Source organism: Dermacentor silvarum, chromosome 2 (assembly GCF_013339745.2).
Source record: "Dermacentor silvarum isolate Dsil-2018 chromosome 2, BIME_Dsil_1.4, whole genome shotgun sequence".
Lineage (NCBI taxonomy): Eukaryota > Metazoa > Arthropoda > Arachnida > Ixodida > Ixodidae > Dermacentor > Dermacentor silvarum.
This window is the reverse complement of record NC_051155.1, coordinates 163,040,968-163,067,033: the sequence shown is the minus strand read 5'-3', so window position 1 is coordinate 163,067,033 and position 26,066 is coordinate 163,040,968. Positions and strand designations below refer to the sequence as shown.

The 26,066-nt window shown below is 47.4% G+C and overlaps 1 protein-coding gene across 1 annotated transcript in view; it reads left to right on the top strand.

Moving 5' to 3' along the window:
- The first annotated feature begins 200 nt into the window (after positions 1-200).
- The window catches only part of LOC125943671 (uncharacterized), a 41,124-nt gene continuing 15,258 nt past the window's right edge, over positions 201-26,066 (top strand). The window contains exon 1 of the mRNA XM_049663122.1: positions 201-349. Coding sequence (XP_049519079.1) covers positions 346-349 — 4 coding nt within the window. The 5' untranslated portion in view covers positions 201-345. The remainder of the gene's footprint in view (positions 350-26,066) is intronic.

Below are 26,066 nucleotides of genomic sequence, written 5' to 3'. Positions count from 1 at the left end.
CAGTATAAAACGGGGAGAGGGAGGAGTTGGATGTTGAGCCCACTTCCTCTCGGACTGCGTGGGAGCACGGCAGTATCACGGAGTCGTCGCCGGCGGTGCCGCGGTCCGGGACGGGCCGGGAGGATCGGGAAGATGGGGAGAGACCGAGAGAGAGGAGGGAGGGCACGCGGGTCTCGAGCCTCGAGTGGCGCAGTGGGTCAGGAAGGAGGGATCGCGTGACGTCAACGGGCCACGTGACGGGCGCGCGGGCGGGCGGGCCGTCCCGCGGTCCGATATAAGGAGGCCCTCGGCGGGAAGTTTTCCCCACGTCGATCCTCGGACGGGACGCTTGACTGCACGACGACAATGGGTGAGTCTCTTCTCCCACGCGAGCGTTTCGAGGCGGCGGCGTCGATCCGGATGCCGATGGGGATGCGGGTCCCGTCTGCGAATCCGGAGGTCGTAATGAGATACTCTACAGCCGCGACAGAGGAGGTCGAGAGGTGACGACTGGAGGTGGCCGATAAGGCGGCGCTGACGGTTGGGAAGGGAAGCGCGTCGTTCTTGGCGAAAATTCAATATCTGCGTGTCTTAATATTGAAGAAAAGTAAAAAAAAAAAACCTCTAGCTTTCACTTCATCTTGCTGTGAGCAGAGTCGATTGCCGTTTTGATGTGGAAGGAAGGCGTATTGCTGCTTATATAGTAGATAGGTCTCGGCCGCCTGTGGCCACTTGCCATAATTCAAACATGCTGCAGCTTTCGCGGCGGTTTGACATATTTCTGATGTCGGGAAAAACTACTTGTGGCTATTTCTTGTAGGCACCCTTTATATACTGGCTCACGTTATTTTCCTGCTTTTCTGGAGAAAGGTGCTGCGAGAGGCTGAACGTTTCGCGCAGCGATACGCTAGTAAAATGCAACCGAGTTGACGCAGCGTGTTCGTTGCTGTAAATGGATGCAGAACACGCGACGCAAGTGGCGCTCTTTAGCAAAAGGCGCGCTTATAGTTCATGCCGTCGATAGCTTATAGACAACAACGACAATAAACGTCGTAAAACTGGGGAACGAGCCTCATCGCATTGCAAGTCGGTGACTGCAGCGAGAGCAATGGTACGAGTCGTGCCTTATGTTCTCAACAGAACTGCTAAGTATCGCGTGTGCGGGTCCTTTCCACGCGTGTGCTGCCGAGAACTAGCGATTAAGTTACGACGTTTAACGTCCCAAAGTGGCACGGGCCGGGCCATGACAGACGCCATATTGTGGAACGCTCCGGATTAGACTCGACGGCATCGGGGTTCTTTAACGTTCACTCAAAGAATAGTATATACGAGTGTTTTCGAGTTTCGCCCCCGTTTTCAATGTGGCCGCCGCGGCAGGGAATCGAACTCGGTACCTCGTGTTCACCAGCAGGACGCCGCAGCCACTGAGCCACCATGACGGGTAAAAAGTGGTGAAGCATAACGGGCACATGTCTATAGCGAAACCTACATTCCTGCAGGCAATTCCGTCGGACGTAACGACATGAAAAACATTAGTATTCTTTACTGCATGCGAAACGCGGATGCATGTTGGTATTTTTGCCACAAATTAGGCCATGTGTACAGCGCAGTTCTCTACATAGGCTTGATCCGGCGCTTGTGTTTCTGTTTACCATCTTCGTGAAAGTATATCTGCGCTTCGTACACATTGGGCGCAAGAGCCAGTTCGATTTTTTCGCAGCAGGAGAACTGTAACGTAAGGAAAAGTGGGACAAGAAAAAAAGATGCGCACCTTTGTAACGATGTTGCGTAAGCCACAAACTGAGCCCCCGAACGAGGATAATACTGTCCACCAGTGTCTGCTTCCATGCTGCGTGTCCATGCGGCCGTATTGTATTTAATTTCCCCCCGTCTGAAGCCTTCTATTGAAAGCACAGGGACCTAAAACGAGGGTCACGCCGGATACGTTCTACAAAAAAAGAGAAAAAAAAAACTAAGCCGCCTATTAGACGCCACCGCAGTTCTTGAGAAACGGAGCTAGAACTATAAAGGATGATCCAGCAAATCCACACCGTAAGCTCGGCATAGACCATTATCTTCATTCTTAGCCACACAAAAGAAATCCTAAGTCTCATTTTGATTTGCCTCCGCTTAATCCAGACTCAGAAGCTGTCCACGTGGAGGAGGACAGCTCGTTAGCTCTAGACTTGGCCCAAGTGGCACGGCTTACTGCCAGAGTAGGTAGGCTTTTGTGGTCATTGGCCAGGCTTACTCGTGCGACGAGTGAACAGTAATAGTAATGTCTTGTGGCCCCTGCGCCTGCTGTGCTAGCTTGCTGAGGATTTACACAATCGTCTACCGACGTGCGCTGTCTGTACTAATGTACGCCGCAGTCTTGTCAATTGGTTGAATAAGATTCGTCAGATAGTTCTTTTCGATCTAAACAGCCTTCGGTTTTCCGAAGCGACCAACGGCTTCTAACAAGGATTCTCCTGCCAGAATTGTCATGACAGGACGGCGACTTGGTTTTAACTGCGATTAGTCCCTGTAAATGCGAGACTGTTATGCGGGCAGACATATGTCAACAAGCCAGTAAGGACAGTTTCGTCTCTGCCTCCAACGGTCACCACACCCGTATACTCAGCCCGTGTCTTGCGGCGCAGCTAAGCCTGAACTTCAGTGCCAGGCGTCCCTGCAGCGAATCACCGCGTCGTCGTTTTACATCCGTGGTTGTAGGAGATTGAAAATTTGGCCTTCCAGATCTATGTGTGAGGCTTCGATGGGGCAGCCATTTTCGCTGGTCTTGCTGCATCTATAGGTTCCTTCAAGAAGTAAGCTTCTGCAGATGTCCATCCGCAGTGTTCCCCGTCTGAGACAGATGTTAGTGCCGAAAGCTTGACGGCCGACGATGCCGCATAGGATAGTTGCGGAAGCTAGTGGCCTTGATGCCGCTGAGATGCAGCAGATCAGACATTTGAAAGATTGGGCACACTGACTTCCTTATCTGAGAATCGTGTCTTGGTAGCAACTTCTTTTCCGCAGTATCAAGGCTGAAGTCGTACTTGACGTGTGTCGTACTCGCGCAAGGGGTGGGATTGCTCAAGTCGCCACACTCCTTTTTCGACGAAAGAGGCTCTCTTCAGGAGGAGTCACATGCTACGCCATGGGTGCTGAAGGTATATCTGTGTCACGAGTGTCGCGTGCTTTACCAACCGCTACTTTGCTTTCCACGCCGTTCTGCAATTATATAGCCTCTAACTACAGTTCTTAAGCGCACAAGCAGCGCACTTTCTTGCGAAGCAAGCAATTACCCATTGCTACAAGGCCCCAACATTGAATTTACATCGTAGGCGGCAAAGTGAACTTATACGGCCATAACGTCTAGAGGTATGTCTGCTATAGCTTTCGGGACGTCTGTCGCAGTAACGTCATCTTGTTTATTGACCATTATAATTTCATTGGCCTAGAGTAAGTCGCCCTGCGGAGAACGCCCTCTTTGTCCTGACAAATGCCGACCGGGTAGTAAATTGCATATGATTCATCGCGTTGTCTTCGGAGATATCGTCACCATCATTACCTACGTCATTGCTATAGTCGTCACCGTGCCGTCGTCGTCATCTTTGTATTATATGTTGTCGGGACAGCTGCCTCTGCTAAAGTATTTCTTGGCATTGGATCTCTACAATACTTATTTCACATACGCGTGAGTTGTACAGATTAGTGCGCCTGCTGACCATCGCCTCCGTTGTTGAAAGCGGACTGCCGTAATTAGAAGGGGGCTAAAGGACATTCTGAATGTCAGCGCCTGCTATATATTTCTAATAATTCACAAAATTACGAGTCGGTCTTTGGCAAAACTACGCTTTGCAAAACTACGCTATAAACCTTTATACTTTTTATGTCGTCTTGATGTTATACATAAGCCTAAACCTTAGCCGTAAGTTGGCGCATTAGGCAGCATCCCCCGTTTCCCTCAGAAAGCTCGGTGGAACGTTTGCAAGGGCATCTCGGATTCGTGCTCCCATTGAATATATCCAGGGCACTGCCAATTAGGACGATAGAATCGCTGGGTCGCCCAACCTCACAATATAATGTCGCATGTAACGTCAAGTCAGAGTTTCGACACTTCGTAGCGGGTGACGATCGCACTGTGTCGAAACGCACTGAAATACGTCGCCCAACTTTAGAAGTTCGCCGTCAGCTTACAATGGCGTCACTGGAATGGTGGTTTTGTCGTTCGTATTAGAGTGCATATCATACTAGCTGTCGGTTCCACTGGTCTATGATGAGGTTTATATAACGATAGATTGTGTTGCTCAAATAAGTGGCACTATTCTTTTATTCTTTTTCAAAATAAACAGTTGGTTTCCGGGCGTCCTGGATGTTCCGGTAAAAGCTATATCATCACAAAAGTCTCCCCATCAAAGAGCAGCAGGCGATAATTTTTTGCATGGATGTCGAGATAAGTCCAGGGTTCCTGTCCCCTGCAGCTGAAATTCTAATTTGCGATATCATACTTAGGGCCACGGCTTGAAGAGGCAAAAGGGCAGCACGCCCAGACGTATCGAAAAGATAAAAGAATGCACTGCTCGGATCTCCGAGTTAAAACCGTAATTAAGAATAATTAAAAGCACTGATGCGTCACGAACAGCTTCATTCATTAAGTGCTTCCTTGGTGGTTGTACAGAGTCCCGTCTATGCCTCGCAACGCGGTCTACGGCTTACGGCTTCTTCTTTAGCATAACTGTAATTCTTAAGCTTTGTTTTCTTTAACAGCAGCATCACAGGGCGCTCTTTCGGCAGAAAATAAGAAAAAGGATGGCAGGAGTCAATGACTAAACTGAGATAAACGCGAAGAGAAAGTTTAAGGCTTAGGCCTTGTTCGCATTTTGCTTCGTCTGCCCGAGATACCGCCCATAAGCCCTTTCCCTCTACTACCTATAGTCTTGGGGTTGCAGAGCACATGGACCAATAGGGAGCAGGCGCGGCCCGCGAGCGATGGCGAATCACAGAAGCTGGGCCGTCATTAGTGCCTCCACTGTTGACGTCAACGTGACGCACAGTTGGCCGCAGCGGTAACCATGGAGACGGAAGAAACCATAATTGTTCCGTCCCAAAATTCTATGGCGGCACACTAACGATTAACATGGCTATTTTGATTACGTCATCGTAGTTCGCAGCAGACGGAATAATTGATTCTGTAACACTCTTCTTGACATTCGGGGGCAAGAGCAAGTGGGAGTGCACGCCATGACACCGCCCAAACTCTGGTGTACCATATGGCACGCTTTTCTCAGAGGTGTTAGCTCCGGAGAGCACACTTGAAACGCACCCACGCCGAAACATTGTACGACATACATACATACATACATACATACATACATACATACATACATACATACATACATACATACATACATACATACATACATACATACATACATACATACACACATACATACATACATACATACATACATACATACATACATACATACATACATACATACATACATACATACATACATACATACATACATACATACATACATACATACATACATACATACATACATACATACATACATACATACATACATACATACATACATCGGTGCCCACGCGAGCATTAGCGTGTAGGCAGGTCCTACGCGACCTGCTAGACGTCTTTTGGCTGGTCATTTTAATCGCGAATCGTTATTGATAAAGAAATCAAATTTATGAGCGTTTTTAAACAACAAGCATAACCGCGTAAGAATGGTCAATATGCGGGGACCTATCGTGTACAGACAGCTGCCTTCACTGTCGATTCGACTCCTGAGGGCAGTTGCTCTCCCTCGAAACAGTTGCCGTTTGTGTAGTCGGGTGACGCCGTCACTCGGCTGACTCCCCTTCCATCGCCAAAAAAAAAAAAAAAAAGTACCTGCGTCTCCCCTGCAAAAACTGGGGCAATAAATCTCTGAAACCGCAGAGAGACAAAAGCAATGCCATACACAAGAACCAAAGCCTGCCAACACCCTATGTCCTGCGCAAGCCACGTCAACGTTTTTGCGGGATGATTTCTAAATGTAAGTCGCTCCATACCCGAGTGGATAGTGCTTCGTCCGTTGATTACGTTTGTCCAGTTCCATGCTATATTGGTCTATTTACCTATATAACTTGGTGCGCATTCTGCAAGTTAATTGTGGTTATCTGTTTTCCAACTTTTGTTGCATTCTTTATCTGATCAGTTATCTTCTCTGCGTATCACGACTCTCGCGCAATCCCGTAAGGGGTATCATTAACCACATTGTGACCCCAAATTCAAGCTGCTCTTTCATCTCTTAATTATACGACCTCACTGCGCTGAGCTGTTGCTCGAAGACTTCCTTCGGGATTTCTTAATATTCGAGACGATTGTGCACTGAACGCCTGACCTTTGACCTACAGTTCACAAACACTTGCGCAACACGTCGGCGCAACCACTGAGATAGCTCGAGCCTTCGGCCTTGGCGGCGCTGCCGCGTTAACCCCCGTCTCCGAATGAAATACGGCTCTCGGCCAACCCAACGGAACTGTGCATTTCCGCAGCGGCTGCACGCAGCCAGTCTCCCGGTTTGTTCGTCGGTCGCACCAGCAAACACCGTCCCACCATTCAACTTTTGTGCCGATGCACTCCTCCCTTTTTTCGTTGCGTCTGCGATGTGTCGGCGACCATTTCGAAATCAGGTCGTACCACTCTACAGAGCTGGCCATTGCGACACATTTCTTTCCGCAGTCTCGAACGTCTTCTCTCAAACGCGAAGCTCTTCGTGCCTCTCATTTTGAGCGGCGCACTCTAGGAGAAACGAGTTTCGCCCCGCCTTACGACAGTTTTGTCTCATAAAACACTATTTCGTAACACGTACAGCCACATTTGCATGTTTCCGACCGCACATATTACGCTTGATCTCCACACTGGAGACGTTGCGACTACGTGACTTCTTTTCTCTGCGACACGACGCGTTAACTTTAGGCTGTTCTCTGTAAGTCGGCGCTTTGTTGGCCTGATATTCGGTGTGGTAAGTGAATTGGAGCCAAATACCTCGTTACTCTGTTAGTATTAGTATACTTATCTGGGCACTGCCCGGCTGCCGTCTGTAACAATAGACGACCGCTGCCTCAAGGATTGGCCCAGCGTATATATACACTGCCTGCGTGAGCAGCTATAACTTATCACGGAATGCAATGCGTCCGTGACGTACACCAAACGACGCACCCATTTCTTAAGGATAATAAATGTGGTCGCATTAGTCCTGTAACCGCATCCTTTCACTGAATGCTGCATGCAGTATATGACACATTGACCTTGAGTGACACAATTAGAAAAACAAGCAGTTGCGTTGACTCAGCTGTGGTGGATGGAGTACGCGCTTGCTCTTTTAAGTCGCTAATGTACTTGTTAAAGTATAGGCAATTAAGACTCCCACTACTTTTTCAAACGTTCCCAAATTGCGTGCCAAGTGCTATATCGCACCTTGGCCTAATGCTAGTATATATTCTTCATTCGGTTCGCCTTACTGCTTATTTTTTTTTTTTTCGGAGCAGATTCTGTTGCTCTGGTTGCAAAATCATTTCAAGAGGATCAATGCTCATGCGCGGACGTTAGCTTGGCAGCCGACTTGGTAATTCGAATCCCAATCTAGGTCGTGGTAGCAAGCGGTAAGCAATTGAAGGGGGGCAAGGACAAGCGATGGGATATATAGTCAACGTAAGGCAGCAAGTAAGCTCCCTGATGCGGAATTCCGTATCGTTCTCTGAGCGTTTTCTTTTTATTGCGATAGCAATCACATAGACACTCCAAGCGCATTTCTGCCGTCGCCGTCGCCGAGGTCGTCGCCAGCAGTCGTCGCGGCTGCTGCTTACAGCGCGGCTGTGCGGGCCTCATCTTTAAAGCGATCTGCGATGTGGAAAAAGTGCAACTAGTGCCGGTGGCTCCGTATGCGCTGTGCTTTCGACGTTTAGTTCGCGTTGAACTCGAGAGGCAGCACGACGGTCAATCCGCTCGCTGCTGCGGCCACGCCTGCTCACCCCAGCGTTTTGCTGTGGATTCCCTCCCTCTTTTAGCCACTTGTACAAGGCAGCAGGCAGCGACTTTTCTGGCTGCACATCGAAGGCCGCGAATCAAGACTTCTCCGGTGCCGAACTTGCGCGTCCCGCACACGTTCTCACGTTGGGTTACTGAATGATGTTTTATTGTTGGGGCGTGACGATTGTAGAGATGCGTGGTGTGATCTGCTATATTCGCTAAATACCTTGACCGGAACAGCATGTTCCAGTTATAAGTAACACCTTAGTACACACAAATTTAATTAAGGAAAAAAAAGAACTTCTTTTTATTGTGACTCCGGTCGAGCAATATGTTTACTTACGAGGATCGGCTTGTATAGGCCTATAAAGCAGAATCAGAAATTAACAAAACTAAACGACATGCATCGTTTCATAATGCCTTCCCTGTAGCCTGTTCTGTCGGCTAGAAGAACACCTAGAAGAAAGCAGGCCCGTGCAATTCGATGCGTGACATCTGGTTACTTTGACCGTCGCATCGTACAGTTAAATTGGAGCACCCGGCAGCGATCTTCTGCGGCACTTATCGTGATTATGCTCTTGTCACGCTTTGCATGACAGTGCAAACGTTCTTCTTTAATTCATCCAAGTTGCGTACCTCCACGGCTCCCCGGTGCACAGGCCTTGGGTTACCTCAGAAGTTCACTGGGAACAAGGAGCTCTTAGCTAAATGACATATTATTTTGTTTTTGACGGTGTACGTTCTTTCCTAGATTATCACTGCTATCAAGATATCGTTCGGTGCAAGACGCGCCTATACTGTATCCGAAAGTTTTTGTGTTGGCGCGGATTCAATAGCAATAGAGTGCCCTTGTACAGCCGCGAATTCAGGCGAGCACCAACGATATTGCTCTGGGATGAGTCACGTTTGAACGGCGGATGCTATTTCGACTACTAACGACTGTGCTCGACACTATCGTTGTGCTCCGAGTGCTGCTTACATTTTCGGGGTACAAGTTCGCCCAATAAAAAGTTACATTCTTAGCTAGCTCACAGTTGGAAAGTTCTCGACTTCTCGCTTCTTCGCTACAACTATTGTCACTACAGCTATTGTCACTACAACGTGGCAACGTAAGCCGAGAGGCATCAAAACGAAAAAAAAAATGCATAATAGGACTTGAATGCTGGCACTATGCAGCCCGGTATTGGGAAAGCATACCAAGAAATGAAGTAGAATACCAATATTTATTATACAATGAAATGTATTGGCGTAGGTCCAGTAGAGAGCGTGGCAGTGTGTCAACTATAATAATTACAGGTACAAAAAGCCATCTAATATATTTTGGTACTGCGTATAAACAAAATTATGTCTCACGCCAATGGATAAATTATTTGTTAGTGGTGCAAGTGGCTTCTAGATTCTCGTAGTTACTCGACATATATTCGGTTAGGAGAGGCAAACGTAACGCAGGAGACAATTAACTTTCCCTAAGACAGGATGCAGACGCAGAACGTGAACCTCTTGATATACAGGGTGATCAAAGTTAAGTTGACAGGTCTTTTCTTTTTCTCTTTTTTTGAATTAGGCGCTGAGACGTACGTGAAGACCACCTCTACAGTAGGCTTATGTGGCGAAGGGGACACAAAGTGAGATGCTAATTATCGCTGTCAGCAGTGCAAATAACAAAAATTGAATAACTAACTTTTGGCTGGCTGCAGTAAGCAGGCACGTTTGTATTGAAAAGTTAGAGGCGGTCGTGTTTCTACAGGGTTCCACTTGGCAGAATTCTTCTAGCGTATCCATGCTTTGAGATATCGAACTGCGAAGTTTAATTGCCATTCACATGATTACGCATGGAAAACAGTGACAACCCGTGCAAAGCTCATCCCTTATCTCGGTATAACAGAAGCTACCGTCGTTACAGGCTGCGCGGTTCCGTCGTTTGCCTATGCCTCCTCCCCGTTGTCAGACAAAACGCCGTACGCAAACGGCGCGTCACATAAGGGAGGAACTTTGCGAACGAACCCCGAACGAGCGAAGATACGCGCACGTACTCGACGCTATCTATAAAGTCTCATTGATTCGTGTAACCATTTCGTGCCCTGTCGCATGGAAATGAGTCGGCGAAATGTTATTTCACGATCCGTCGTCGCGTGGCTTCGTGTTTGTATATAGCAGCACCGCGACACATACAACTGACTATGCCTCGTAGGTGCCCTGTGAAGTGTTATATAGACGCCTACCGAAGTCGGCGAGTAGCTTCTCTAGGCAATCAGCTATTCTTCGCGAGAGCTTGCACGCCCTCCGTTTTGATGGAAAACACTGACACGTGATTTCGTCTGAACAGAACACCGGTCAAAGCGGCCAGCTAGGTGCCATCACCTTTCTCAATTGAGGTGTTGTTAAGGGCGGTGAAGTCAAACAACGGGATGGCGTTCCACGCCGATTCACTCGCGTTTTTTTTTTCTACTGTACCAGTTAGAACACGTGCACCGCCTTGTTGCCGCGTTCGTTCTCTTAAGACGTAAGGCCATCACTTGCCTCTATAGCGAGAGGGCTTCGCTTGAATGCTCTCCATGTCTTCGCTCTTCATGTCATGAGGGCTTTGCTTGAATGCTCTTCAGATACGTCCGTCGCAGTGCGTCGGACCTATCTTTAGATTAATCCGGATTAATACTGACGAAGATGACACGAGTCGCGTGTTTGATACCCCTATTTTACACGGTTTGGAATATGAAGGGAAGAAAACCAGTGGTATTAGGTACGCGCACAGCCACTACGAAGAGAGAACGGTATTGACAGATGTGTTATAAAAAAAAAAGAAGAAGAAGAAGCAAGGAGGTTAATCAGAGCAGTTGACTACGGTTGACTGCCCACCACGGGGATGATTAATGGGATAAGAGGGATTAAAAGATTAGCGCTGTAGGCGGAGTAGAGAAGGGGTGGGTGTACTGCACACGGCGCGTGCAGACGCTTGTGAGGCGACGCTCAACACCGTGAAAGATCGCTCACGCGTGAAAGAAGCCCGCGAATACACACAAAGTGCCTCGATCGGCCAGTCTGCTTTCACGCTCGAAAAAACACGTTTATGTAGCACGTATTGAGCAACGGAAAGCTATATCTGGAGTTTTTCATGTTTCCCTACAATTTTCTCATTAACACTTTTCATCTAATTACATTTTTAGAAGTTGATTAATTAATTAAGACTGATTATGTAATTAGGCGGAATGAAAAAAAATAATATGAGTATCTCCAAGTGATAGCAACCAAAATTATCTTTGTTCTGTCCAGCGACGTGGCATTTGCATATCTTTGAATCTTGGTGCATGATAGTTGGGTTACCGTGTATAGCGCACGTGTGGTTCTACCCAGGACACGTGAAGCTTATCAACATACTATGCCCATGCTTTATTAAAGAACACTTCTATTTTATTTTACGTGCAAGAGGAGATTGATGTATATATATATATATATATATATATATATATATATATATATATATATATATATATATATATATATATATATTGAAAGCGCGTGCAGGTTTCATACGCGCGTTGCAATAAGTATAACTGCAAAGAAATCTTAATCACAGGCCAACAGCGGCGCACGTTAATGAATAACCAAAGGCGATATCAAATCGCCGACACTTCTAGCCATGGTTTGGGACACGAAATGGCGGCCAGATAAATGTGGTGGCGAACAGCGGCTAATGTTTTGCAGTTGTTGCCACCCTATAAGAAGCGCTTCCAGTGCATACAGGTTCCCTATTATGATGTAAGGTCACTGGAATCTGGTTACAAATGACGCGAAACCGTCGCGCGCCACCAGACGTGCTGTGGGTGCATACAATGGGCAGAGGTTGTTAAGCGTGTCCTCACCGCGTAAGTGCTACCGCGTTTACCGTAGTCATCTACGATGTGCTCAGCATGAAATTTTATTTTCTTTCTTCCGCAATCAGCCGGGACGCTTACTTCGCTAAACTATTCAAAGAAGGTCACGGATAGCTTCCGAGTTCAATCACGGCGTAGCAAACTTTTGTGGCGTTATATGGAGGACGAGATGGCACGGAGGACAAGAACACATTAAGGGTGGAAAGAAGTGTCGTTGAAAAGAATCAAGAATTAGCAAAATACACGCTTTTGTCAATGCCGTCCTCACAAAATGTTGCAGACAAGACGCGTTCCTGCACCATCAACGCACCGACCCGTCACAAGCGCCAGTACAAGCGTAAAAGTATACGAAAGATACGACGTGCACTATCAACACGCTGTTGTGATCGTAACGTCCCGGAAACGGCGGCCTCTATGCCACAGTTTAATGTTGCCGTCCTTGAAGCAAGAGCGTCAGCATTTGCTCGAAACCTCGTGGAAGATGGCGTTCCCGTGGCCTGGACAGGGCAGCATTTATTACGCGGGATTTTAGACCCATGACTTGTACGGTAACTCGCACTGCGTGTCGCTCTTGGACTGCCGCCTGCTGACACTCTATGAATTCACACTCGTGCGTCATTTGAGTTTGTTTATGCCGCTTTCTGTCATTCGCTTAGGGTACAGCCGTACCGCATGCATGATTGGCCTTGTCCGTGCTGTTTTTCGCTCTCTCTTTCACCAGCGACGCCCAGTTTCACTGAAAGCCAGTGTTTAGATTCGCGTTAACTCTCTCTCTTTCTCGTCCTTTTTTTTCTTTTTCTTTTGCTTTCTGTTACTTAACTGACCAGTAAAGTTAGTAAACTCCAAGCAAGTAAACTTAAATTATGTTTCCATGTTGGACTCTACATACTAATGATACTCGTATTGTACAGGTTTTATGTTGAATGCATTCGTCTTACGGAACCTACTTTTCTCCCGTTTAAGCCTAATTATTGATGATTGGAGTGAAACGAAAAGGACATTAAATGGGCCAACAAGTCCCTAAAATGTAACTGCACTTGTCAAAAAATGAGAAAGTAAATTTATAAATCTAAATGCAGCCGGCGACAAACCTAGTGTAGGACTAAAAAAAGTAAAGAAAAAAAAAACTTCGCGAGCGCTTGCCCAAGACACGATCGAACATTTGCGACGAACACAAATCGCAACGTATTTAAAAAAATCAAAGCAATGAAGCTATCAAAAGATGAAATGGCTGGAGCCAATGGTCGCTATCGAGGACGTCGTGGAGAAGTAGGCTAATGACGAGCTTCGATTTGCATCAGCGAGGACTCGTCTGGCGAGAGCTTACTCTGATGCTTGATTTTTATCGAGAGAAGTACCGAGCACTAGCGTCGTGTTGACAATCTACTAAATCTCGCACGATCACTGAACGACAAGATGGAGGCAAATTGCTGAAGATTATTCGCTCTCTGCGGAGCACTCATCAAGATTCAGTTTTACCCTTTCGAATCTCAATACGCCTTGGTCAGTCTCCTTCAACTTTTTTTTTTCGTGCTCGGCTAACGAGTCACAAAGTGTCCTGCGCTCTTTCAAAAGTTCGTTTTCTTATTTGAAATCTATATATGCGAAAATGATGTCCAAATGACTCTCGAGAAAAGCATGCCCGAAACAGATGGCAAATCCCTGTGACGTGTGGGATGCTACTGCAGTGTGATCGCACTGCTCGGAGAATGGATTCGTCGCTATCTTGCCCGTGGAATCAATACGCGGGCCTCTTGGCCTCGAGAGATAATCACTCGCACATCAAGGCGCTCAATGGAGAATTCGTGAGCCGGCACCTCCACTCGGTATTATTACGGCTGCGTCTTATACTTCGCGGTCGGAAGGCGTAATCCCGAAAGGAGCTTATCAGATTTCGACAGCGGCAGACGGCACTGCAGACGACAGCTGCAGACGGAACAGAAGCGGTAAGCCGCGGTGTTCGTCTAAACCCTTTTTAGTTTGATTATTCCATGCCGTGACGGGGCCTGAGCAGTCTGCGATCTGTTCGAGAGAAGCACACGCTATCTCTTCTCTCTTCATTATTGTGAAAAGGCGCTTCTGTGTTGCAAGCGTGCGCCCCCACGCGTATTATTTATAAAGGTGGCCGCAATGTCCATCTCATTTGTCGAGCGCGTGAACCTATTTTCGCCGAAAGAGCACCGCCGGTGGATACAGTAGCAAACTTACCATCGATTGCTTACGCGTTACGTTGTACTTGTTTCTCAATATACTCCCTCTTTTTCATTATTTAAATCTCATGTTTATTCCTTCCATCGCTACGCAATTTCTTGCGCACGACATTCCACAACAGAGGCCAGTTCAGCTTGTTGGCACGTTGCTATATACCACTGTACGGGTTCTGTTAGCCTTCGATCTGTCTCGTCGTGTCTTGAATGTAGTACAATAAGCAGTTTAAAACTTGGAGGACGCTTAAGCTTCGCCTTTAAAAGTGGAACGCGATAGCATTCAAAGATCCCTGACTGCTTCTTCTCACGCTTCCCGACAACTGCAGCTTATGTAACCGCAATGCTCACCGGGAAACGCTGTCGGCGAACGCTATGCACGAAGGCGGGCTTTCTGGTAGAAACGCGCGGCCTCTTGCGGGGGCCGATCCCGGAGGTTGTGCACAGCAGCGCCGAAAAAATTGCATCATTTTCAGATTTATGGTATAGCTTCGCACTTTTAATATTGCAGTCTGAGAAGATTTTACTTAAAAGGCATGCGCTATCAGTGTTTTGTTTCATGAAATTTGTTTATGGGCTGTCATTCTCAAAATTACGGGGAATAACTGTGTCAAGAATGTAAGACAATGTATGTGCAACTTTAGCGATAGAATGGTGCGGCAATATAACCCGCATATACCGCATGTCATATAGCAAGGCGCGGCGGCGTATGCATATGCCTAAATATATACGGAAATTTTTGCTCGCGGACAACTCCGCCGACACCGGATATTCTGCTACACGGGGTCCTTAACGCTATCACGCTTAAACAGCCTTTAAGGCTGCTAAAATTTTCGCTGCGTGCCTAGCGGCCTCGTGATTGCGAACTCGCAATAAGCGCAAGCGGTGTGACGAAAGATTATTTGGCTCCGTCGGTCGAGCATTTCCACTTTACTTACGCAACTGCGCCCCGCAATTTTGCGTTCCCAGCAACTGCGGCGTCTAAATCAATGCTACACCGCGTTGAACTTGTCGGCGTGCATTTGGCGCGCCTATACATGGGTACATTGAACAACTTGCGATGAACAAGTGCAGGCATCGGCCGCCTTCTGCGAAGATGCCCGCACGTGAACTGCGAAAATAAAAGCCGCACGCACGAAGTTCTACGTCTTCGGTACAGCGCTGAAGAAAGAAAGCAAAAAGAAAAAAAAGAAGGAAATTCGTGAGACATCGCACCCGGCTCAGCATCTTCGCTCACGATGAGCCGGGAGCGCACGCGAACTGAAGCGCAGACGGGTTTGAGCGTGCACGCGGTGCTCATTTTCCTATGAGGGGGCGCGTTTAATGCAAAACGCATGGAGAAAGCCGGGCCGCATCGTGGAAGACGAAAACTGCTGCGTCAGCACCGCTTGGCGCCTCCGGTTCAGATTTACCCGCTAGCCTTTCAGACGCGCACACGCGCGGAAGAAGCTTTGATGATAGCAATGGGAATGCACGCAGCTGACTCCTCTCTTTTTGATTTGAGCCCCGCTAATAAGAGCGGGTATTTCGAAAATCAAGACCTCCTTCTGCAATTTAGCGTACCTTGTTCAAGCAAAACTTCCCTTAGGAGGAACGGAACTTGCTTCTCTCTCTTTCTTATTTTTATTTTTGTTTATTTTTTAATTTGCGAGAGCGAAATTGTCCGCGGCGTACATACCGTACTTTCTCGCGCGTAATTCAACTCGGCAGCGCAGCAGCGAACGAATTGACGTTCGTGCTGCCTCTCGCTTCAACGCAAATTATAAGCGACGAGAACACAGCACACACGAAGCTATCAGCTCTCGGCGCACCTAGACTCTAGCCATCGCAGATCGCTTGCTTTCAAGATAGAGCCTGCCAATAGAGCCTGCCAGTTCTCACCAATTAAAGAAGCAACCACACGTGACCACCAGCTAACCAGCTCCGTGGCTCCCTTGCCGTTAAGAAGGTAATCAAAGCGCAACTTTCAGAGATTGTAAATGAAACATTTAAGAGCAGACGCGGGTCAGTACGTTTTAATTGAGATTAAGAGGAGAAAGTGAAGTTGAGCAACTGACGTAATGTACAGAACACACAACCTGTAGTTGTCACAGAGTAACAAAACGGTTTCCAAGGCAACCAAAAGCGCAGTTGGGAGCGCGTAGCTGTTCACACGCTGCGATGCTGTTAAGAAGTTCGCACGCATAATGACTTCATAGAGCGAGACATTCTTTAGTGGATGCTGGATATGCTTGCCTGGCCGTAAGTAATGCTACTCTAAATGACAAAAAAAAAAAAAACGCTTGAAATGACCCACTTATACTTAGAACACAAGCGTACAACATACGCTAGTAACAAGCACAATACTGCAACAGGCAATTAGAAGGCAACTTTATTCCGTATAATACTAGGAAACAATACATTTTACAATCTATACGGAAGAGGTCCTAAAATGGAATCGCTGTAAGGGGACTTCTCATATTGATTCCGCAAAGGAAAAATTTGGCAAGGCGTAGACATGTAAACAAGAAAATGAAAACAAACAAATAAACAATTAAAAGTAATAGTAATGCAATGCTAATACAGGACGAAAAGTTTCGTTGTTAAAGTAATGTTTAGATTTTAAAATTTATTCAGCGACGCAACAGGGTCTGAACGAGACACGGATAATATGCACTCTCATGACAAAGGAAAGGTCAATTAATTCATTTGTAACGGCAGCAGCAGTGGCCGTTGCACGGGTGTTGTGCTCGCCACGCACTAGCACGGACCAGCGTTCGACAGGTTAAACCAAGCCCGAGACATCGCTGACGTGTCCTGCATGTCTGCTCACTTCGGAGGCCTGTCGAGAGCTGTCGCCCGTTGCCACAAGTTAATTATGTAATTATTTAATTATACTGCAGGCAACAGAGCTGAACAAGCAAAGGAGGGTACATGTGTAGATAGTGGAGTCCATCTGGAAGGAGAAGAGTTTTTCAGATGGGTTAATTAGTAAACTCGGTTCAAATTAGCTGGAGCTCGCTGCGAGAAATCTTCGTCCTGCAGTTGGACTGATTCAGTATGATGACGGTGACGTTTCAAAGCAGAAACACCAACAAGAGAGGGACAATTTCTGCTTTTTTTTTCGAGAACTTAGGCGAAAAGGGGGTGACCTGGTTGTGCGGGAGTGAATACGGTATTTCTGTGGTGCTCTCGATTCAGCGCCCCGTCCAACATAACGGGCGGCATAACTGGGACAACTGCGTCCGCGTCGCTTTGCCGCTCCTTCGCGTATGATTCCGTTACTCCGCCGCTTCGTGTCAAGCGCCAGCGGTTCCTCCATCGACCGCACCGCTTCTCATCCCATCCCGCGGAGCCAATTAAAACTGTTCGCGCCACTACGCCATCGCGCGCGCTTGCGTGTCGGAGACAAATTCGCAGTGTAAGCATTTCGACGTACGTGCCAGCTCTGATCTTCTTACGGGCGCTGATCCCGCGACCCCGCGAAGCGCAGGACGTGTTTTTGTCTCGGATGACGATCCCTCGATCCGCTGTCATCTGTAGGAACCCCACGGTGTCAAAAAAAAAAAAAAAAAAAAAAAAAACGCGGCCCCAAGAAGAAGTTCAAGGAAACTCTCGGACCAGATTATCATTGTTCGATCGCGCCCCTAATCGCGTGCACATTTCCTTTTGTCCCCCTTGAGCAAGTAAATGCTCGCGTGGGACGAAAAAAACGGACGAGGAAGCAACAGTGAACTCATAAAGCAAGATCTGATAATGACATGTGGAGCATTGTTCCAAGCGCGTCTATTGGTCTCTCGACCGTTTCACAACCTATTGCCAATTTTCACACACTGCGAGTAGGCGTGTAAAAAAAAAAAAGATACGGCGTTATTTGACACGGCCACAGGTTATTCGGCTTTGATTAAAACGTTGTAGCATAGCGTGACGGCAGATATTACAGCCCTGGCACATCTGATATTCAATTTCGTCTTCATTCTGGCGTTTGCGAGAGGCTATCATTAAATCGCGCATCGATTTTTCTCATAGCCTTTGCGCGAGTTTTCAATTACTCCATGTTAATTACGCCATTTAATTGAGTCTCGCGTCTTTGAAAATTTGTGATTCATATCCCCAGATCTCCGGCTTCCTTCATTCCAAATGTCGTCTTCATGTTTCATCCCGTTCGCCCATGACGACCACTCAAAGTTGGTCAAATGGCATTTGCCCACAGAAAAAAACAGGTTTTCTCGAACTCTAACTGTTTATCACAATAAAGGAAGTTGTTTGTGTGTTCAAGAACCCCGCGTTAATTACCAACTTGCCAATAGTGATGAAAGCACGAGATCTACCAAGCGAACATAAATCGATAGCAAATCTGCAGGAAGACGACGAATAACTTTTGTGAGACGACTGGGAGTCAGATAGCTGTTGCACACACTGGAAATCTATAGGGTGTCCAAGCTAACGTTAGACAAGCTCTTCAACTAAAAAAATTAGATTTAAAATATATGGTGCAAGTCAAGATTTTAAGACCTACGATGTTCGGTCGTCAAATCGTCTGACGACCAAACACCGTACGTAGGTCTTATAATTGTATCTTGCACCTCGTACTTGTAATATATATTTTTAACAGCTTGGCTAACGTTAGCTGGGACACACGGTATAACATGTGCCTTTGCATAGAAACAATTTCTTCCACCAGTCAGGAAAAAAAAGTGCGGGCAGTTTGCACTAGTGCATGGTGCAAGGCTGGTTCACAGCGGAGCTATAGTTCCGGCTTTTGGTAAGTGTTGCTAGGTTTTGCTAAGTTTTGTGATGTTATGCATAGCTTGGCTAGGCTCATAGGCTAGGCTAGGCTAGGCAGGATCGGCTCTCCTTCGTCAATCGTAGTCCCGCTGAGCCGCGCGCCAAGCTTCCTTGTAGGCGGCTTCTTCCTCGGGAGTCTTGCCTTTCTTCGGTCGCGGGTCGCCCCATGGTAGCTGTGCACGCGTGTTCACTAGACGAGAGAGGCGCCACCGTCTGTCGGCGCGCCGGCTGCTCGGAGCTTTCTAGAATATCAGTGACGTCACGGCTAAGCGAACACTTGCTTCTCCTGGGCTGGGGAGAGGGAAGGCGAAGCGCACGCATGCCGCGGCAAGATTCCGCCCTACGCACGTGTGTGATGCGAGGAGGTTGCCTGGCTCGGCGACGCACAGCTGGGCCGAGTTTTCTGTCGGCACGAAACGGACTTACGAAAAGCTTAACAGCTCCGCTGTAAAAACGTGCTCCACAAATGACTAGAAACTTCCTAATGAGCTACGTGCCTTAACAGTACATATCAGAAGAACCTAGTACACGTTCGTCGGCTGCATAGTTCTTTCTTCGCATTTAAGGCCCTAACAGTGTTTATTAAAAAAAGTCGCAGTTTTCTCCCGAAAGGCGAAACATTGATTGCGATAGCAGGAGGAGGAGAGAAAGAGAGAAGGCAGGGATGTTAACCAGAAATGCGTCTGGTTGGCTACCCTACTCCGGAGGACGGTAAAGAGGGAATAGAAAGATGAGATATTGAGATAGAAAATTAGTGGACAGCTATACGAAGTAAGGATAGTAGCTTGATCGGCCGTATAAACTTATAAGCATAGGCATACTAACTAAATTAACAACCGTGGTGTCACGCACGCACAAGGAAACGTGAACTAATCTCACTCGATGACCGCGGAAACTTGCTGTCAAAGCGCTGGAGTGAGTAAGCGCGACTCAACAGCGAGCGAATTGACTTTCGTGCCACCGCTCGCATCAACGCGAACTAAGCCGCGAAAATACAGCGTATGGCGGACTCTGTCCCCGCCGAAGATGGCTATCAAGATACAGCGTCCCGAGCAGGCGCGCTCGGCGTAGAACGCCCCTACCCCCTCCCTACCCTTCCCCCGGAGTTTTGCGGACGGAAGATGGTGCGCTTCCTCCCCACTCCCCTCCATTGCGTGCACGACATTGAGCCGCGATCACCGGCTCACCCTCGCACGCTTTTACTAGCACATACATCATGCGGCGCGCGGCGATGATTTTATCGCCCTTGGAATTTATAAGAAAACCTGACGGGGCGACGCCGACGGCAGAAATCCGCCTGGAGTGTCGATATAATTGCTACCGCAATAAAAGAAATTCTTGGAGTTTACGTGCCAAAATCACGATATGATTATTAGGTACGCCGTAGTGGGGGACTCCGGATTAATTTTGACCAACGGAGTTCTTTAACGTGCTCCAAAATGCACGGTACACGAGCGTTTTTTTTTTTTTTTTTTTTTTTCGCATTTAGCCCCATCGAAATGCGGCCGCCGTGGCCGGGATTTGATCCCGCGCCCTCGGGCACCACGGCGGCTGTGTTTACAAGATGTATAGGATTACAGCGACATGTATGCACATCGTCGAAAACGGGTTACCAGAGACGACGTCTGCATTCTAATTATCCTAACGAGGTACATGGTCAAAACATAGAGAACTTAAGATCATCTGTCTGCTCATACGTGATACTACACTACTAATACGAACACTCATGAGCGTATACCATCCGTTAAGATTATTGTATCATGTTACGATAGAGCGTGATACATTTATAGCAACAAAAATTGTCCCAGACACTCGTATTATCGGGTTACCTAATAGCAAAGCGCATTTCCGTGGCAAGTGCTTTTTTTTTTTTTTCAAAGAGCTCCTTTTCACGAAAGACGATCATACTATGCGGCCTGCTTTCGGTTTTCGGAAAAGAATGTAACTTGCTGACTGGCAGTTACGCTTTCTAGTTTAGTGCGCCAGTGCCCATGATACTGGTGTTTAAAGGATGCGCCGGAGAGGCTGGCCTATGTTATGGCGTTGTAAACTTGACATAAACACAGAGCTTTCCGCCGGGCACTTGACGGCGCACGCTCGCCGAAATTCCCGCGTAACGTGATGCTGTGGTGTGTGGTGCAGGTCAACGTCGGGGAGACATTGCAGCGCTCAGTCACGTGTCCTCACGGACACATAACACTCCCTACACCGTCTCGCTTGTCGCCGTCCCGAAAAAAAAAAATTAGAAGAAGGGAACAAAAATTTCGCGCAGGACATGCTGTTTTGGGAAAAAGAAAAAAAATAACTGTGCGCAATATTTTAGAGCATCTTCCTTTTGATTATAGTTGTGTTTCCTTGCGTTCAAAAAAATAAATAAATAAAAGTGTGTGTGTGTGTGTGGGGGGGGGGGGGGTTGGGAATCGGTATAAAAGGGAAAGGGATTGGTGTTTTGTGGCTAAAGCGCCCTTACGCGTTGATGCACCCACGCTGACGCCTGCGGGGGACGATGAGCAACCGTCGGGAAAAAGCTTTTAATAATCCGTGAGTGCGCGTGCGCGTCGTAATTGCAGCCTCCGCGATCTTGCCGGAACGCTCCGCTGTGCTGAGTACGGTCATCGTTGGTAGTTTTAAGTCCCTTCGAATGCCCTGGTGCTGAGACCACCGAAGCGTTCACTGTCGGTGCGCGTTAGTGTCATAATGCAGTACTTCTCTTTTCTGCTCGTAGGCGGCGGCACCGCCCCGAGCAAGAGCGCGGGGAGCGAGAGGGCGGGAAAAAAAAACATTTTAATCAGTGATTGGCTTCTTGCCGTCATCTTTTAAGTCCCTGGTGCTGATTAATTCAACCCTGCAACTTTTTATTGAACAATGGAATATGTGCGTGCTTGTGCGCCGTGTGCTTCCCTTCAACGCCAGTTGCACTACGAAGCTGTGAAGCTCAACAAATAACAAATGCAATGCGGACAACGACACATGGGCCGTACTTTCAACTAGCCGCATTTGTATTTCGGAGGAGCACTGTAAAAGTTTAGAGGGCCAGAACAAAAATTATAAAGTAAAGAAGCGCTGCTAAGAAGCTAAGAGGATTAGAGCGACACTGCATGGTCATCCCCTTCCTCCAGGACGGTTGCTGTTCGCGACTCTGTCGATGATAGCGCGGAATAAAATCTGGTTCTCGAGCAGTCTGCTTTGATCCGCGCCATTTGCCTCTGCGCCCTTTCGAGCAGACCAAGATTTAAAAAAAGAGAAGAGAAAAAAAAAGAAATCAGTGCAAATCCGTCTGACTGGTTGCTGCCGCCACGCATTTACACGTCAATAGCATGCCCTTCGTCCTTTTCGACACCGACGGGCAGTCTTCCAGGACTTCTGCCGTTGTTTCAATTTATGTTGTTATCCGTCCGCGTGGCAGAGACGAGACATCTTCCCGAGCGAAACGCGGCGCCTCTCAGACTCGCACGGCGGCTTGAAATAAAACTGTGAAAAATGGCGCGCAGCCATGCACGAATCGTTTCGCCGCTGGCCGTTCACACAACCGCCACTCCTTCTGTCTCCTTCCTCCTTCGTCTTAGGCTACGTCTTGAGGCACGTGGCGTGTGGTGTACAGCTTCGCCTGCAGCCTCAAGCGTGGTACGCTCACCCTGTTCTTGCATTCGCGTCGTGTGCGCGACATTGGCTGTATAGTATGGCAGTCCTCCAGTGGCACCGCTACCCTTTGTCTTTAGTAGCTTCTTGGTCCGGTTCGGCCGTTATGCTTTTCGCAACTCCATTCGTCGCATTGTTTCGTTCCTGCCTTTCCTTTCCTTTGGCTATTCGCGGAGCCGGGAGCCGCTCTGTCCTCGTCATGGCATGCAATACGAGTAATGACTGTACTCTCGCAATCAAGCTGAGAAACGCACATTTTTTTTTTTCGTTTTTCTGGGCAAGGAAGTGAGACGATACTGCGGTCTTGAACTGAACATCACAACAGGCCGCCTGAAGAAAGAAAAAGAAAAAGAAAACCCGGACGCACACGCGTTGAAAGAGGAAATAACGGAACATGTGAACCGTTCCTTGCCGCCCTAAGTGAAGTGGCCTTATGCAGTTCTCAAAGGGTACGAAAAGGAAGCACCAAACCAGCCTAGAATAGTACACTGCTCGTTCGAAACAGGGCTGATTGAAAGCATGGTTGATAAAATACAAAGCTATTATGCAAATGGGTACAACCGCGTGTAATGGAGGAACGACAGGAGGGTTGTGCAATGAAAACCCGCTTGAATCTGCGTGTTCAAGCCGGCTCACGTCGGACACCACATGACAGTTAGATCGTCGCAGTTGATCAATAGTTTGTGGTACACGTACGCGTCTTGAGCCGAGGTCGCACTCTTGGGTTCTCGGTGTTCAGGAAGCCCTTACTTTTGTTGGTCACGGCAGAAGCAAGGACTATATCCTCTGCAAAAAGGAAAAAAAAAGAAAAGAAACACGACCCATCAGTGATGAAATGAATGGCCAAACTCGCTACGCTTAATTCGGCGCTCTAACCTAGGTGTCTTAACAACAACCTAGGCGCTTTTGACGTTATTGTCCGCAAAACGCAATTTCTTTTTCTCTTTTTTTTTCTTCTTTTGTGTAGTAAGAGTCTGAAATTATTTCCTCGTAGACGATCTTATAATTGTCGATTGCAATGTTATCATTTCTTAAATAAGAAAATAAAGAATACAAGGGACAAGCCACGATGTGACGTTGCCACAGTCCAGGGCGTCACAAAGTGCCGGTTCGGGAACTCGAAAGGGTACGCGCGTCGCCTGCCCAACTTTCTATTTTGCATCGTTCCGGCGCCCAGATCATGATCCCTTGACAAACGTAAGTTATTTATTATACCATAATGGTGATCTGCCAATGACGCTTCAGGTTTCCACAAGTGTATCTTCAGAACCACCTCGGCAGGATCGGCGTCCGCACTGCCCGTCCGGCCACGTGAGATGACAGCGCCGCGCGGTGCTGTCGCAAGACACTTTTGCGAACCCTTGCAGTTCTCGCCTTGTCAGTCGGTCATCATCGCAATTTGCGCAATTGAAGCAGTCGACGAACAGACGGGAGCAATAACAGATTTGCCGTCGTCTCGAAGCTGCAATGGCACCGAGCCAGATTTGGCGACGGCGTCGACCGCGGAAGCGGGAGTTGCATCCGGCCCCGTACGGTCAACAGCTTGACCCTGATCGACCGGCCAAGTGACCGTGACTATACCAGTGCAGACCGGCGGGTATCGATTGTGCCCCTGGCAGTGCCCTTTACGCCGAAGTTTCTTTTTATGGCAGTCATTGAGTAAGACTGCCGTATCCTCCAAGAATGGATACCAAGAGAAGGGAAGCGCAGTCGAGGACGGCAAAAAATCAGGTGGGATAAATGAAGTTAGGAAATTTGCAGGCGCAAGTTGGAATATGCTAGCGCAAGACAGGGGTACTTGGAGACCACAAGGAGAGGCCTTCGTCCTGCAGTGGACATAAATATAGGCTGATGATGATGATGATGACGATGATGATGATGATGATTATGATTATGATGATGATGAGGGACCCCTCAACACCGCAAAGCTATATATGACAGCTTGCTCATCTACCTTATAAGGAGCGAAACAATTAACCTAATCTAGGCACCTCACCGGAAAAACCACCGGGGTTGCCTTTTACTACATGTGCATTTTTTAAAATAATAAACGTCTTTCTCTCTCTCTTCTTTTACGGCAGCGCCAAATGCAACGTGGGGGATAATGCTTTAACGTGGTTATGGATATGGGATCGGACAAAGTTCACTATTGAAGTGGCTGACTGATTAGTTCATTTACAACGCGCCACGTTGTCTTAGTCGTTATGTCGCTTTCAGCTATCGTCTACTTTTCTGCTGAGAGATCGACTTCGTGCTAGCCAGCTCTCCCTGTAAAGGCTGCACCTCCTCAAACAAGCGATTATTACGGCAAAGCCGCTGTACGAGAATTCGCGTGCTCCCATGTTTTCGTCCAAGACTTTCTTTCGGTTGTATACCCAACGATGATAATCCAAGCGATCGTCGACAGCGCCAGCACTCACCTCTACTATAAAATATTCGCGCTTTTTTTTTCTTTTCAAATAGTATGAAATCTTGCCGGGAAGCTTGATACTGATGATTTTATTAAATGAAGTAAGGACTGGAAAGCTGTTGTCCTATCGGCGCAGCTAATGTGAGCACACACAGTGGTCTTCTGTGTAGCATGAAACCGCATCTACAGCGTCCAGCGACTCCAGCCTAGCGATCGGATAGTACTTGTCCAATTGTTGTATAATATAGCGTATATAACAGGATTGTGCGTTTGAATAGTGACACTCGTTCCAGTGGTATTTTACGGTAGCGTGAAATTTGATTAAATTGCTCTCGACAAGTGCTTATAGTAAAGTCTACCAAGAACTAAACGTGCCGTAACAGCTACAGAAACAAAACAAAAAAAAAAAAGGGGGGGGGTGAGGGGGAAGACTACGAATCCTCCCATTCTGGCATTTGTAGCGGTTGAACGTTTTTGGTCGAAAACAAAACGCCTGCTAAACGGTGCAGAACTCCTGAAAGTGGTTACTTGCTGCATCTCACGTACACCGCGCAATACCGACGTTCATGTTTTTATGCAGGCAATGCCTTAGCTGGAGATCGTCCCCGACGACTCGGCTCTCACGTCCACTTGCATCTTCGAGTAGTATGGCGCCAATATCGTGCATCACGGTCCAGCCTGGGATGCGAATGATATTGTTTTCGTTACACAGTCGCCGCTTGTTCTAGCGTCGCCGTTCATCGCTAGACGTCTTCAGAAAACTGCATCTTACCCGAGGGTGAGAATTCGAAACGACGTGCGAAATGGCAAGTTGCGTCTGCGTTACATTGTGAGCTAGGCAGCAAGCAAAATGCCCTCGCTGTCCTCTGCGTTTCGGCAACGGACCATTTAGCTTTTATAACAGCAATGCCAATACCTGTGACACGAAATAACAATTCAGACGTCAGTTAGATGTCTATCAACTAGGTGTCTTAACATTGCAGAAGATTAAGCACTGTCTTCTTTTTGCAGTCACGATTTTAAAGTTGTTTTATTTTCTTTTATTATTGTTTGGTCCCTCCCTCTCCATACTTTTTTTAAGGTAAAAAGATTTCGACCAAGTCTGTTCAGCCATTGTCAAACGAAAGCACACCTGCATATTTCATGCGTTTAGAAAGAGATGATCTGGG